We start from the raw sequence: 16,433 nt of genomic DNA on the forward strand, positions 1-16,433 counted from the left end.
GATTTGAGGCACCCTGGATTTTCCCAAATTATTCTTGACTCAGCACCTACGTCAGAATAATCACAGAAAGATACGAGCACCTTCCGCTTTCCTATGAGCTGGTTCTTCAGATGAATGAATTTGACTTTGTTCCCAGTCCACATTTGGGGGTGTTGTTGTAGATAAGAAAGGTCCACTTATGAGGAACTGTTGTTTGTACACATGAACTGCCCATCTGTGCCGTTTTAGTGTTACCGTGTAGAAGAGAGCTGATAATTGAACCTTGAATATGTCCCATAACCCTACATCCGATTAACTCACAATCTTTTGTGTTTTTCCTCCCATTTTAGCAAATTGATGGAGAAGCATTTCTGCTTATGACCCAGACAGACATTGTGAAAATTATGAGCATTAAGTTGGGCCCTGCCCTCAAAATTTTCAATTCTATCCTGATGTTCAAAGCCGCAGAGAAGAACTCCCACAATGAACTTTGAAGGTGGTGAATTTTGAGCACCATCAGCTTTCTGCTTTAAAGCTCATGTTTTACTCAAAGCACAAAGACAGCAGTAACTCCTAAGCGAGAAGTCTCCAAAACTCTAAAGAGCAACGCTGTCAGATTGTTTATATTCCTTAAGAGACAATATATACGAGTTCTTACGAAAGTGCTTGAGCTTTTAACCAGGTACTGTCTAACAACAGTACAACAGTCGTCTTTCGGTTCTGTTCACTGAGCTAAATTTATCTTTGTAAATCTTTTTGAGGCTGGGGGGGTGGGAGGGAAGGGGGACTTCATTAATTATTTATGGAAAAAGCGGGGGTGGGGGAGGGCAGAGTAAGAACTTTTGGCATTTTGTAAACATTGTTGAATTCTCTTTCATGTACACTGTTTCTTTTTCAACACTTTCAGGAACCTTTTTATATAATCAAACTTCAACTTAAACCAAATTTGTGAAAACCTGGCTAACTTTAGCCAGTGGGACTGTTATCTGTCTTGTTAATTCTGTGCCATATTTTGAATTGCAACATTATGCTAAGTATAACTTTGCAAGTCATGATATTGCCTAACTGCTTGTCATAATTTGTTGGGGCTGAATAGTTGTAAAAATTACCTTTCTTTAAATCAGTGTTTTTACTTTTGCACGCAATTATGAAATGTTAAACAAATTACTTTTCACCAGCATCTTGACTTAATTACCAAAAACATGTATATAAATAATGGAATTGAAAAATAAAATATATAAACATAAATGAATTAGGTGATGTATTTGAATGACATCAGTCTCATACATCGTGGTGCCCTGTGTGTTTACAGGACTCCAGTGATATCAAAGGAATATGCAGTTATATTGGGGGGCTGTTTGTATGATCTTGAACTATTTATGAGATGATCTTGAGCTTCTAATTGTCATTGAAATAACTGTGGTGCTCTTCAGAGATGAAGGGCTCATTCTATTGATATAAACACTAACCTGGAAAGAGCTCTGTCTCAGACCTTGCAGTGTCCTCCAAACCCAAAGGTTTTTTTTAGGATTGGCTGAAGAGAGAGTGTATAGATTTTACCCAAGAGGCAAGATTTGAGGGAGCAGCGCCAGTCAACACAAAGATTCTAAATGCTCACAGATGAGGGAGGCGACCTTCCCAGAGCAGTTATTCAAGGAGCTCTGTTTTGGAGAGACTCTTTTCTCCTCAGTATAGAAGCATACAGATGCACTTTAAATGAAAGCCCTTGATGACCTATAAACTGATAGCTGGTAGTGTTACTTTTGCAAGAATGCATCTCCAACGCAAAAGGTAAATTATTTTATCAGCCTATGTATGTAACTTTTAATTCCAGGATTGGATATTTATTTAAGAACTATTTTAAAAGTAGAAAGTAAGTTTGTAGCATGTTGTCTGAATTCTGGGGAAAGGTCCACCTCTTTCCTTAGTTGCTTTCATTTTTTCTCATGTAGGATTCCCTTGATATTCCCCCCTGCATTGGAAGTCTATGAGTGGTCCTTTGCTTTTGTCATAATTCAAGGTAAAACAGGGCCCATGACCCCCCCACTTCATTTCTTTGCATAAATCTGCTTTAAAAAAAGTTTTTTGTTGTTAGTTCTTTTCTCCTTTTTTGTTCAGAATTTGTACATTCAAGTTGCACTTGTTATACCTGACATGAATGAAATAAAATCTTAATTGCAGATACTTTTTTATATATGTATGATTCTTAAGAAACCTTGTCAGATAGGAGGGGCATATGAGAGCAGGAACAATATCAAACATATGGGCACTAGATACCTGTGTAATGAATGAATCTGTAGGATTTGGAATTGTCAAACTATGTCCCAGATGATGTGAAGAGTGACAAAAAGGAAAAAAAAATCAATTTTATGGTTATGTCAAGTAGGATTCACACGCATTGAGAACTTTTCCCTTCTAGTTTAAAGCACATATTGTAACAGAGGAGCCTTTTAAATCTTACTGAAAACATCTACTCATTCTAAGAAGCATGTTGTTGTATGTTAGAGGCGAGGCATTAAGCATCCCTATTAGGGTGGAAGAGTCTTCCACAAGAAGAGGAAACCTTTCACCATTCCATCCCTGGGATATAGTCTAAGTATAGTCTAAGTTTTAACAGAGGAAACAGGGAGCCGTGATGACAGGGAGGTCCCTGAAATGAGAGAAGCAGGCTTGGAGTAAGACAAAAGGGAGGGATGGGGAATGTGGAACTTGACAGAACCTTCCCATCTCTAAAGGCATTTTAAAAAATTACAAACACTCTGCAAGCCAAAGGAGTCCGTCCTGTCTACCGGTTGAAATATTACCCCAGGTTGCTATTTTGCAACTTCTAGATTCAGTGGACTCAGCTTCCAAAGAAAATAGGATTAGGTTGGTCAAGAAATATTGAATATTTGCCAAGTGGCATGGCCATGCTGTCCACTGGAGACAGATACACCGTTGAAAGAGACAATAAAGCTCATGGTCAGAAGGAGACAATAAAGCTCATGGTCAGCGCATGTCTGAGCCAAACTTCACTGCAGTTACCTTGCAGCTCCACCCCTATCTCTCCGCCCCCGCCCCCCGCCCCCCCCCCGCCCCCCCCCCCCACCCCGGTCCAAAGGAACAAAGAGAGACTTTCTTTCAAGGCTAACCCTAAAAAGAAAGATGATACAAATGAACTTATTTACAAAACAGAAACAGACTCACAGACTTAGAAAACAAACTTATGGTTACCAAAGGAGAAAGGTGGGGGGAGGGATAAATTGGGAGTTTGGGATTGACATATACACACTATCATATATAAAATAGATAATCAACAAGGACCTACTGTATAGCACAGGGAACTCTACTCAATATTCTGTAATAACCTAAATGGGAAAAGAATTTGAAAAAGAATAGATGCATGTATATGTGTAACTGAATCACTTTGAGGTACACCTGAAACTAACACAACATTGTTACAACTGTACTCCAGTATTAAAAAAAAAAAAAAAAGCCAGCCATAGAGACTGTGGACCTCCAAGAGAAAGGACTCTTTAAGAACTTGGTAAATTCATTTGGGAGAAGAGAAGTAAGATTTTGAAATTTAAAAAAACAGGAGGGGGAAGTGTAAGCTGGGACGAAGTGAGAGAGTGGCATGGACATATATACACTACCAAACGTAAAACAGATATAGCTAGTGGGAAGCAGCCACATAGCACAGGGAGATCAGCTCGGTGCTTTGTGACCACCTAGAGGGGTGGGATAGGGAGGGTGGGAGGGAGACGCAAGAGGGAGGAGATATGGGGATATATGTATATGTATAGCTGATTCACTTCGTTATACAGCAGAAACTAACACACCAGTGTAAAGCAATTATACTCCAATAAAGATGGTTTAAAAAAAACACAAAAAACGGGAATGGGGAGAGAATAATTGGAGGAAATAAAAGAAACTTTTTTTTGTAAGGAACTAAAGGCACATTGTAGTGAAAGGGAAGAAATGAAACTGTAGAATTGGGACTAGTTATTCGAAAATGAAATGTACCAAATTGTTATTGCCTGTCCATTCTCATGTAAGGAGCGAATAGTCATTGCAGAGGTGGGCAACTGATCTTTCATTTTCTTTTATCTCACTGACTTAAGCATTTTAATGAACAGTTAGATAGTATTTTGCAGTATTTCTAGAGACGTGCTATAAAAATATTTCTTCAGTAATTCATATGAGCCCTTTTCTTATTAAACTTCAAAAAACATTTTATTTGATGAAGTAACCCAGGAAATGTCCATCGCATTGTGGTGCAATATTAGCATACTTAAATTCTTCAGTCTCTAAACCCACCAGTTCCGTCAAAACTAATGTTGAGATTGTGATGATGACAAGGGGCACCTTAAAACTAATGTTGGATGAATTACAACATGGGGCTTTGGGCTGGGTGAGGCACCAGGACTAGGGCTCCTGAGAGAGGCTGGAGAGCCAGTCTAGGAAGGGTCCTAACCTGGAAGCTAGAAGCTGGGGCCCAAGTGGTGCTGGGAGTGAAAAGCAAGATCCTTATCACAGATCAAAACAAGCCCAAGGGGCAACCAGGGCAGATGAGGTCAAGGTGAAGGAAAACCGGAAACCGTGTGGGGAGACAAGAACCAGGCACATCACTGTATCTCAAGGGAGGGAAGCAGAGAAAGATGAAGACGGGTCACAGATGATCAAAACCTGTGCCAGCGAGATTGGCCAGAAATGAGACCTCAGGAATGCAGCAGCCCGGGTTCTCAACAGGTATGAATGAAGGAAACCAAAACACTCCCCAGGGCAGGGCAGCTGAGGGAAAGAGGAACTGGGGAGTGTAAGCATCTTCTTAAAATGCTCAAAATGTTTCCAAGCAATGTTCAGACCAGAGGCAGAACCACAGGCCCCAAGTGTGCAGCTCCTGGACATTAAGTCTTTCAAAAGTGGGCACGTTGACTTAAGTGCAAGGTCATATCCTAATCTGAAGGATTTAAGAAAATGTGAAGCGTAGTGTCTTTTAAAAACTAATGCACCCTTGAAAGTGTTAACTTGGACTGGAATTGCTTAGAACTCAAAATAAACATCTCTTTAAGTAGTATTTTATTACAGAATTTCAAGAAAGAAAGTTGAAGATGTAAAGATAGAAGGCATTGATATTCATTCAAATCCTAGAGACAAGATGATTTTCTAATACCTACCTCTACTAAATCAAAACAATCTTTAATAGTTTCAGCCATCCCAGAGATCAATTCTGATAAAATATTTGGCATGCTATTAAGTGACTGGGTGTTGAAATCCTACTTCCTTTTCCTTTCCTTTCACAGAAGGAAAATATGGACTGTGCGTGTCAAAAATCAGTGTCTCTAGGAAGTTGAGGGTTTGGGACAGTCTTCTTGGACACTCGATCCCAAATACATGGAAGGCAGCTATGAGAGTGGCCAAGGCTGTAATACAGTCATCCACCTTTGTGAGTCTCTCTTTTTCTAAATACAAAGAAAATTCACAGACATCCATGTTGAAAGGGTTCTTAACCTCTAACACGGGTGTGGACACTTGCACCTGAAAAAAAAAAGATTACAGTAGTCACCACCCCATGATGTATAAACTAGCTAAATAATACAAGATGCCTCAATCTAACCATGATATTACAATATATGAGCTTGTTGCAATTTAGCATTATTTGTAAATATGACAAAACATAACTTCAAAATAGGCCACCATCCTGCTTCAAATAAATAATCATATAAAGATATGAAATCTCAAACCAGTGATCATTGAAATACCGCATACCTTCTCATTCACAATGACAAAAAGGCTGGGATCCTCCCCGAAAACATCTGGTAGGAGTAAACAGGTGGCTGTCATCTTCATATCTGTCAAAGCAAACAGGCTCACAGTCCAAGTAAAAATAAGCTCTTACCAATTGTTGTAAGTAAAGCCAGTATCAAAACATGTGGATTATTTTTTGTTACCTTCTACAGAGAACAAACGAGACTTCTTAGATCAGTGTTTCCCTACCATTTTTTAAACCAACATCCCCTTCTAATAAACATTCAAGATCTCCTGTTCTACCCTCCAGATCACTGCCAGGAGAAGATAAGAGTTCTGTACTCTCTGTCCCTCAGCCAGGGTGATATCATTGTACTCTTGTGTACCTTGTGGCTTGTAAATTACCTTGTGTATGAAATTAACAGGTTACTAGTTTCCTAAATATAATTTTACAATATCAAGTGTACTTTTAAAATCTACACCTCAACTCCTCCTAGTTGAGAAATTCTTTTTTCTTTCCCACATGTTGTTTCACTGAATTCTACAAAGCATGGCTTTCCTAATTACCTTGAATTACACAGATAACTGAGACCAGATCACCCTATCCCTTAGGTTTACTAACGTTTCAACATGTCTTCATCCGTGTGCTGTTTCATTTTTTCTTGCAATGCAGTATTGATTGGATTGTCCACCAAAGAAAAAGAAGCCAGTATATTTTCTGAATAGGATTCCAAAATGTGCCTTGTTTTCTTATAAATATCTGTTCTTGTAAGAAGTTGGAATTCTCTGAACAGCTGAAAAAAGAAAAAGATTACAAGAAAAGCTAATGTGTAGAATGTAAGGAAGTAAATTACTCTTTAGAATTATATTAAGCTCTGAATGTTAGTTTATGTACTAGATATTTGATCAGCTTTAGTGGAGAAGTATAAAGACTTAGGACGGAGGAGGAGAAAAGAATGAAAGCCTGAAGTGAACTGTCAGATTTCAGGAAGCAAACCTTGAAAAATTCCTGACCGTGGTATCCTAAAGGGAAAAGAGCTTTAGAAACTGTAAGATCAGACAGAAATAAAGGGTGAAAACTAAAATGAGTCTAGGAGGTTTGACTACAAGGTGAAAGCGAAAACAGTTTACCTGTGTGGAAACCCCTTTACTCAAAACCACCTTTTCTTGCCACTGCCTGTTCTTCCCTGCGGAGAAGTCCACCACCACTGTCCCCCTCCCAACTTTTCTGACAGAGTGGCATTATAAGACTGTTTGTCACCCACACTAGTAGGAATTATGTAATTATCACTTTCCTTAAAACACTATAAGGAACAGTTATATACTACCCACTGGGTCTCATCATTTCCTGAGTATCTTGGTGGATCCTAAATTGCCCAAAGATTAGGTCCAAAAGTTAAGTTATTGGAAAACTGGCATTCACATTCTCATAAAGACATAGCGGCTCTACTATCAGGCAACACTCAGTGGACGACTAATTTAGATTAATACCCTACAAAGAACCTCTCTCAGCAGGGAGATGTGAAGTGAGGCATGAGGAAGGTAAATATTGTCCACTCTCCTGGGCGCACAGCTTAGGAATTTTTTTAACCTTTTTCAAAAAAAATTAATCTCAGGTCGACCTTAAAGTTGCAGAAAGAGTAAACAGAGCTCGCAACTTCCCCCAAGGCTAACCCTTCTGATCCATTTGAAAGTACGCTGTAGATATGACGCCCTCTTACCCCTTAATGCTTCATTGCATATTATTATTCCTTGTACTTAGCTAGAAGTACAAGGATGCTCTCCTATATAACTACAGCATAACCATCAATATCAGGAAAATCGAATCCATTCAGACTTGCCAGTTGTTGCAGTCATGCTCTTTATAAATCCAGAACCTAATCCAGGAACACGTGAGATTTAGATACCATGTTTCTTTAGTCTCCTTCAATCTGAAGCAGCATCTTGGTTTTCTTAAATTCCCTGACATTTTTGAAAAGTAGAGGCCGGTTACTTAGCAGAGTGCCCTTCATTCTAGGTTTGTACGATGTTTCTTCATGATCTATGAATCATGGCAAGAATGCTGGCACCCCTCCATCAGAAGGTGGTAACTGGTGCCAGTACTGACGACACTAACTTATCACTCGGTGGAGATGGAATCTGACGGGTTAATTAATATATGTTATTAACATATAGTTGTAAGTGTTTTAAGGGGGGTTTCCCTTGAGTTGATGTAAATATATTGTTTTTCCTGTCTTTCAGCCATAAGATTTCACATCCACCAATGATTCTTGCCTGAATCAAGTATTACTATTGAATATGATAGTTGCCAAATGGTGATTTTCTAATTCCATAATTCTTTCGAAATTTATTGGCTTTCTACTCTACGGTGTAGCTTTCTCTTCTCCTACATTAATTTATTCATTTATTTGTATCACTACAGAATAATAAATCCCTCTTTACTCAAATGATCATAACTCTAATCCTTTCATTATTTACATTAATGCTCAGATTGTCCACATTCGGCCAGTAGGAGTTGACCCCTGAATCCTCTTGACACAGCCTCTTGGTCTGTGAGCACTTCCTTAGTTTCTGGCACTACACAATATTTCAGGCTCATCTCGTATTTTTTCTGCCTCAGCCTTGGAGTCAGCTATTTCTCCAAAAGCCCCGGGTTCCTTTTAATGGAGAATGATATTTAAAAACTAAGATTTCAGCCCTTGATGTGCTCATTGCTTCACTGGTGTTCTAGGATTTCTTACAGAACAAAGCTAGGAAATACATATTTGTATATACATGCACACATACAGACATACATCTATCTGTTTAAATATCTATATATACGTATTAAAAACCATGAGTTCACACTGATACCTTCAATTCCAACCCAGCAACACAGGCCTTATTCCAACCTCCCTGCTTCCCATACATCCTCTCTCAACAGCGAAAACCTGGCTCCCATTATCCCGGATGTATTGATATTTACTTATTTGCCCAAATCTTCCCCAAACCTCATGTAGCCAAACCCCCAGCCACGAATGGTCAGTCACAGAATGGCCAACCCGATATTTACTTATTTGCTCAAATCTTCCCCAAACCTCATGTAGCCAAACCCCCAGTCGTGAATGGTCAGTCACAGAACAGCCCCTCTTTCTACAACCCCAGGTTTTGTCCCAAAGGTTATTAACCTTAATCATTTTTCCTTTTCTATTCAGATTGGATCATTTCTATCTTCAAGTTCACAGACCCTTAGTTTGCATTTCCCAATAAGCATTTCCCTATCCAATGATGTTTTCATTTCAGATAAATGTTCTTTTCAGTTCTGAATTTCAATTTGGTTCTTTTAAAATATATATTCCATTCTCTGCTAAGATGCCCCGCAGTGCTGCTGCATGGAATTCACTGGTTTTACCGTGTTCCTACCACCCTGAAGCAGCTGGCTTGATAGAACGGTGAAATGGCCTTTTGAAGACTTCGTTACAGCACCAGTTAGGTAGCAGTTCCTTGTAGGGCTGGGGAAAGGTTCTCCAGGAGCTGTATATGTGCTGAGTCAGAGCCCAATATATGGTGCTGTTTCTCTCATAGCCAGAATTCACAGGTCCAGGAATCCAGGGATGGAAAATGGAGCGGCACCACTCACTATTACCCCTAGTGACCACTAGTAGGGAGTCTGGATTAAACTGTGTTCCTTTCAAGGGTGTTAAATTTTGTTGTGGCAGGCAATTAAATTTCTGGTTGATCCTTCTGGTTCTGTCAGACTTAATCTTATTGTTTGTTTGAATGAGTTTGTTTCGGTTTATTTTGGGGTTTGTCCTTAGTTCTAGTCAATGGCCCCAACTCAAATCTAGGACATAAAGTATGGACTTCCTGGAGTCTCAGATGGACGCCCAAGACTCTCAGCAAGGTCTTCCCACTCTGACTGGGCCGGAATTCTTATTTTTCAACACCGTGTCGCCTCTGCTTTCAGGTTGCCGTCCTGTGGCAGCCCCTCTTCGCAGCTTTGTGGGGTCTTGTCCTGTGCAGTCCAGCTCTCAGCCGAAGACCTCTGGGGGATCCCTCCATGGACTTCTGCCCTCCATCTTTCCTCTAGGACCTTCTCTCGCAAATACCAGCTACTTCATCATTCCCAAACTCCCACCTCTAACTATTCAACTCTGTGAGACCACCATTCTGCTTGGCTTTCACCTTTTTGTGCCATGATCTAGAAAGTAACCCCAAGGAAGAAAACTGAGGCACATCCTGTATGTTCCCCTTTAATCAAGATCAGAGTCCTACGGATACAGAGAACAAACTAGCGGTTGCCAGAGGGAAGGGGATGGGGAATGGGTGAAATACATGAAGGGGACCAAGAGGTAAAAAATTACTAGTTATAAAATAAATAAGTCACAGGGATGTAAGGTACAACACAGGAAATATAGTCAATATAATTGTAATAACTTTCTATAATGCATAATCTATAAAAATATCGAATCACTATGTTGTACGCCTGAAACTAACATAATGTTGTAAGTCAACTATAATTCAATTAACTTATTAAAAATAATCAATTTCATAGAACAAACAAAAAAAAGAGCAGAGTCCTGCAATGCCTACTCTCCAATGCCTGGAAGCAGTTGCCTCATAGATATTTTTCCCAGTTTTATCCATGTTAATGATGGGAAGGTAGGTCCAGGACCAGTTTCTCCATCATGGCCAAAAACAAAACTCAGATTCTCTTGTTTTCCTTTGAAACTTTATATTAGCTGGTGATTCTTAGGCACTTCACTTAAGTTTTAAACAATGATTGTTGAAAGTTTCTCAGTAATGTGAAAACTATAGCATTTCAAAGGATTTACTGGAAATTTGAGGAATTATTTAAATTTGTGTTTGGTATTGTCCCCTCTTCAACTTTTCTTACTTGTCTTGTGCCACATCCACCAGGTCCCAGTAACAAATTCCTAGTTGATAATATTCTACTCTCAGGAAGTACATTTTAAAAGTTTAAATTTTTAAATTTTCTGTTGAGAGAAAGTTTTTTGAGAGGAGGACGTTGATGAGTACAGGTGGTAATTGAGGGTCCTGGGACCAGCTTCCCACACTGGCTGCTTCTTTTCAACCAACCTGCGTCCACCAGCTCCCTAAGCGCCAAGTGTTTACACATTGGCAGTAGAAACAAACAGGTGATGGGGGAGGTCTGAAGCAGAGGCAGCTGTCCTACTACAGGGATTGTTTGTTAGCTGGGTATTTGTAAGCAAGGTCGAACTTGCTTTTATTTTCAGAAGCACCACAAGGATTTTATGAATTGTTAATCCCAGCTAGCTACCCAAGGCTGAGTTAGGGACGTACTTCCTGAAGAAGCCTAAAATGTTTAATCCTTTTTTTTACAACAATAAATAGGGCAACTTTATTCAGTAAGTACAGCCATTACCAAAACTATACCCCAATCCACATTTTGAATATAAAGGTGAAAGACCTGAGGGAATAGGAAGAAAAGACTTACAGATGCCACAATGGGAGACTTAAACAAAGCAGGAGAGATACAGCCTTAGGTCTGAAATGTCTCTACTCTTCATTAGAGCTATAATGAACCCCAGATTTACTATCAACTATAGTTCTTTGAAAGGGCACTGAACCATAGCTCATCTGTTTTAATCACTAAAACTTTGTAGGCTGCAGTCCAGTGAAAACCTCAAAGGTTGCAACATCAGTGACCAGAGCAGCCTTACCAACCACTGTTGTAAGTGGGGAATGGGGAAAATACATGAAGGGGACCAAGAGTCCCCTTGGTTTGTGTCCCCCACCAAATGTTTGTGTCCCCCACCAAATTCATATGTTGAAACCTAGCAGTGTGATGGTATTAGGAGATGAGGTCTTTGGGAGGTGCTTAGGTCCTGAGGGCAGAGTCCTCATAAATGGGGTTAGTGCCCTTATACAAAAGCCCCCAGAGAGCTAGCTTGCCCTTCAGCCGTATGAAATTACAGCTAAGAAACACCATCCATGAACCAGAAAGTAGACTCTCACCAGACACTAAATCTGAAGGTACCTTGATCTTGAACTTCCCCGACTCCAGAACTGGGAGAAATAAATTTCAATTGTTTATAAGCTACTCAGTCGATGGTATTTTTGTTTACAGCAGCTAGATTGGACTAAGACACCAACCATCTACTAACTCATCCAGCATTCAAAAAAATCAATACTTCATTTGTATTTTACACACAGTACTCTGCTAGGTACTTTGGGAACTACTACAATGTTCAGAACATGCTCCTTACATTTAAAGAGTTTACAGGCTATCAGTTTAACAGTTTTTTGCTTTAAAAGTATATTTTGTACGTGTGTCAATCTGGCATACTCTTCTAACAGCTAGAGGCTACCGTATATTACTGTTCCTAGCAACCCAAAGATTAAGGAGAAAGCAAGCAGTAAATAAGGTAGGGTTGCTGAGAAAAAATTAAATAAAATAATCCATGTAAAGCACTGAGAACATAGCTGCTATGTAGCAAACACTCAGATGTTTGCTATAGACATTATGTTTAAAATAAAGCATGTAGGCAAATTCTTATTTCCGTTTCTTTTGGAAGAAGAAAAGCCTGTAAAACTTTTCATTTCCAGTTTGGTTGACTGCACCTACAGAATTCCTCCATGAAATGTATTCTCAGATAAAAACATTGAAGAGTCTTTCATTATACACTACAGCCAAAATTACACTAAAATTGTACCAGGACCCTTTAATGTCCACCTTAAATAAACTAAATGGCAGGGTGTCTGATCTACCCATAAACTTTGTGTATTTTAAGACCACTTTATGAAATGATTTAGGATCATAAAGGAAATAGATTTTGAGTAATGTTGCATGCTAACAGTTATCTCATAAACTATCTTGATTGTCTAAATGCATGCAAAGGGAGAATGTTGCCCACTGTCAAAATACCCCAAAGTAGTGGTGCCCCTGCCTCCACAATGTGTCCAGTGATGGAGAACGCTTCAAAGCTGAAGGCAGCCAGTGTGCGTTATCAGAATATGATTCCAGAAATTTTTACCAAATGGTCCTACTTGTACCCCTTGGACCTCGCACATTCTCCTGAGATTCATAACCACCATCTTGCTGCACAGTCTTGTTACCACTCCAAGAGGAAAGAGACAAAAATCAGTTTGGACATTATAATCAGACTATGATAAGCAAATAAAAATACCTGATAGGGGCACTTCAGGAAAGGAAACATTTTAAGGATGTCCTTGAGAGGTGTCCTGCCGCCGATCAACTTTCTTCTTATTTCCAAAGTCTGGCTCATCCTCTTATCAATTTCACTCCAGTCCTTTTCTGTTTTCACATATTCTTGCTGGAACCAGTTAATATGTTCATCTACCTCATAATCTAAACAAACAGCTTCCTCCTACAAAATATTTTCACAATATTAATATGTTCCATGTTTCAAGTGGCAGTATAATGCTTCATGAGAACCTGAATTATGGGCTGTATGACACACTCAACGATTCACTCATGTGGTGAGCACTACTATGTAGCATTACGCTTGGCTTTGAATGTGGTTAACAAATGTCTTTGATGCTGTGAACAAATCAAAGAGTTAATTACTGACTCTGGAATTATAATCTGTTCTCTTTTTTAAAAATTTTATTTATTTATTCATTTATTTAATTTTTGGCTGCATTGGGTCTTTGCTGCTGCACACGGGTTTTCTCTAGTTGCTGAGAGCAGGGGCTACTCTTTGTTGCGGTGGGTGGGCTTCTCATTGCGGTGGCTTCTCTTGCTGCGGAGCACTGGCTTCTAGGTTCACGGGCTTCAGTAGTTGTGGCACATGGGCTTCAGTAGTTGTGGCTCGCGAGTTCTAGAGCTCAGGCTCAGTAGTCGTGGTGCACGGGCTTAGTTGCTCCGCGGCATGTGGGATCTTCCCAGACCAGGGCTCGAACCCATGTCCCCTGCATTGGCAGGTGGATTCTTAACCACTGCACCACCAGGGAAGTCCCATAATCTGTTCTCTTGACAGATCTAAGAGTTATTTCATTTCCTACATATCTTTTTATGTGGAAACCTAGATTACCCAGAATGTTCACACTGAATAGAAATGTCATTTATTCCTATGCATTTAAATTTTAGAAGACAAAATATTAAGAAGAGATAAAAGGTTTTAAATTAAGTTTTTGTTATTGTTATTGCTTGTACTTTTCCTTCTTAAATGCTTTTTTAGGGCTGCAGTACCATGCCATATAATCCAAATTCAAAATAATTATGGTGGGTATTTTGTGATGCTGAATCATGAAGCTGTCAATTATATTCGCTATGCATTTGGGTACACTGGATGGGGTGGGGTGGCTAAAAGTACCTCACATATTCTCATTAAAAATCTAAGGTAGGGACTCCCCTGGTGGCACAGTCGCACCTACTGCCCGCGAGCCGCAACTACTGAAGCCCGTGCACCTAGAGCCCGTGCTCCACAACAAGAGAAGCCACCGCAATGAGAAGCCCATGCACGCAATGAAGAGTAGCCCCAGCTCACCGCGGCTAGAGAAAGCCCACGTGCAGCAAGACCCAATGCAGCCAAAAATAAATAAATAAATAAATGTATTTTTTTTAAAAATCTAAGATAATCAACAGGCTTTGAGAAGACAAGAAAAAAAATCTTTCTAGAAAAGTTAGTTGAGCGGACATTTGGCTGAACTATACTTGAATCAACAAGTTGACAAACTGTCTAGCTGACATGTGAGCAGATGTTACCTGTAAAAGATGGAAAAATGGTAAAGAGCCTAAAAGGCTCCTATATCAAGACTTTTACAAGCATTTTAGGAAAGCGTCAGGTAGATCCACTATCTGTGAACATAGGATGATTAGCAAGACATAGACCAAGTGAACAGATTCCTAGAAAAATATACAGACTAAAAAGAAATTCCTAGAACCTTACATAAATTTAATTAGAAAACAAAAGTCTTTCCACAAAGAAAATACCAAGACCTGAAGTTTTCATAGACAAATTCTACTAAACTTTCAAAACAGAGGGCATACCAAATTTACGCAAATTTTTTCAAGGAGTCAAAAAAAAAAAGAAATTCTATGAAGAATTCCAACCCATTCTATGAAGCCTCTATGTCTACGACATTGATTCCCAAACCTGAAAGAACTGTATGAGAGAGGATAATTACAGGTCAATCTCATTCATGAACAAAGTTGCAAATATTAGGAACAAGGAACAACTAACTTGGATCTATCCCAGAAATGCAACAAGGGTTTGACGTTAGTAACTGGTCATGCTCCCTGCTAACTATGGTGTTCCCCAGAGAGTGTCTTTAACCCTCTAACTCCTCTAAGGGGGTATTTATCTGAGTTATCCGGTCTAAAAGCCACTAGCCACATATGGCTACGGAGCATTTGAACTGTGGCTAGACCAAATTAAGATGTGTGCTGGCAACACTGAATTTCAAAGACTTAGGATGAAAAACAAGAATGTAAAACATCTCATTAACAATTTTTCATAATGATACATGTTGAAATGATAATATTGGGTTAAGTAAACTATACTCTTAATGTTATCATTCCGCCTGCTTCTTTTTACGTTTTTTAATGTGGCTGCTAGGAAATCTTAAATTATATCTGTGGTTTGTATTATATTTTTATTGAACAGTGCTGTGTTAGATGCTAGAGTTTTCTTCATACCAAATTCCAGTCATCCCTGTTTCCACTTCTATTGTCATCGGAAACGATGTTTCCCTGTGTAACTTGAACAGTCTCTTTCCTTAACATTCAGTCACGTGTCTTAGTCAATCAGCAGGGAAACTGCTTTGACTTTGCCCCGTGTTTCCAAGTGCACGGCTGACTTGTAAAACTTCACAGTATTAGCAAATGTGCCACCTGCTGATGGCAGTAATTGCATTATATCCAGAATGCAATTAACTGTCAACGTTTTTCTTCAACTTTTGCTTCTTGTTCAGTTTTGCACCATGAGAGAAACATCTGTGGAAAAGGCTGCAAAAATGATTAGTATTTATACAATAAATCATTATGTCAGGTGCAGTAAGAAACAAACAGTAAATGCCCTAAAAGAAACCTAGTGTTATGTCCTTAGCATTGACTAAGCAGTTTTTGCATGACTTTCAATTCCATTGTATTTGTAAGCCAAAGAAAGCTAACACACAAAACTGTTTCATGACTTTCAAAGTCACTGGGTACATATATACCCAATAAGTAGGAAAAGAAATGTTTTAAGAGAGAAATGAATTACAGTAGCCCCCTACTTATCTGCGGGGGATACGTTCCAAGAGCCCCAGTGGAAGCCTGAAACTACAGATGGCACTGAACCTTATATATACACTATGTTTTTCCCTTAATACGTACCTATGATAAAGTTTAATTTATAAATTAGGCACAGTAAGAGAGTAACAACAATAATAATAAAATAGAACAATTATAACAATACACTGTAATAAAAGTTATGTGAACTCTCTCTCAACTTAAAACTTATAAATTCTTTATTTCTAGAACTTTCCATTTAATATTTTCAGAACACAGTCGACTGAAGGTAACTGAAACCCCAGAAAGTGAAACTGTGGATGTTGGGGGGGGGGGGGCTACTGTATAAGTATAGTGTTAGTAATTTAACACCCGGCAGTTTGTTTGTTTATTTATCTATTTATTTATTTAACAAAAGTCTGGAGGACTTTGGATGCAAGGACACCCCACAATCATTTATTAAATCCCTGTGTTCCTGTCCTAGATATAGCATAAGTTAAAAAAAAAAAAGCATAAATTAACCCCT

At 39.1% G+C, this 16,433-nt stretch overlaps 2 protein-coding genes across 10 annotated transcripts in view; one reads left to right on the forward strand and one right to left on the reverse strand.

Moving 5' to 3' along the window:
• L3MBTL3 (L3MBTL histone methyl-lysine binding protein 3) overlaps positions 1–2,163 on the forward strand; it is a 118,899-nt gene extending 116,736 nt beyond the window's left edge. For all 9 annotated transcript variants that reach the window (XM_019951856.3, XM_073789585.1, XM_073789583.1 and 6 more), the window contains one exon: positions 330–2,163. In XM_019951856.3, coding sequence (XP_019807415.1) covers positions 330–473 — 144 coding nt within the window. In that variant the 3' untranslated portion in view covers positions 474–2,163. The remainder of the gene's footprint in view (positions 1–329) is intronic.
• A 2,981-nt stretch (positions 2,164–5,144) lies between these two features.
• Positions 5,145–16,433, reverse strand: part of SAMD3 (sterile alpha motif domain containing 3) — a 47,728-nt gene continuing 36,439 nt past the window's right edge. The window contains exons 7-10 of the mRNA XM_073789881.1: positions 12,861–13,061; positions 6,332–6,503; positions 5,731–5,813; positions 5,145–5,499 (exon numbers count right to left, since the gene is read on the reverse strand). Of these exons, the coding sequence (XP_073645982.1) occupies positions 5,215–5,499; positions 5,731–5,813; positions 6,332–6,503; positions 12,861–13,061 (741 nt within the window). The 3' untranslated portion in view covers positions 5,145–5,214. The remainder of the gene's footprint in view (positions 5,500–5,730; positions 5,814–6,331; positions 6,504–12,860; positions 13,062–16,433) is intronic.

Source organism: Tursiops truncatus, chromosome 12, assembly GCF_011762595.2.
Source record: "Tursiops truncatus isolate mTurTru1 chromosome 12, mTurTru1.mat.Y, whole genome shotgun sequence".
Classification (NCBI taxonomy): domain Eukaryota; kingdom Metazoa; phylum Chordata; class Mammalia; order Artiodactyla; family Delphinidae; genus Tursiops; species Tursiops truncatus.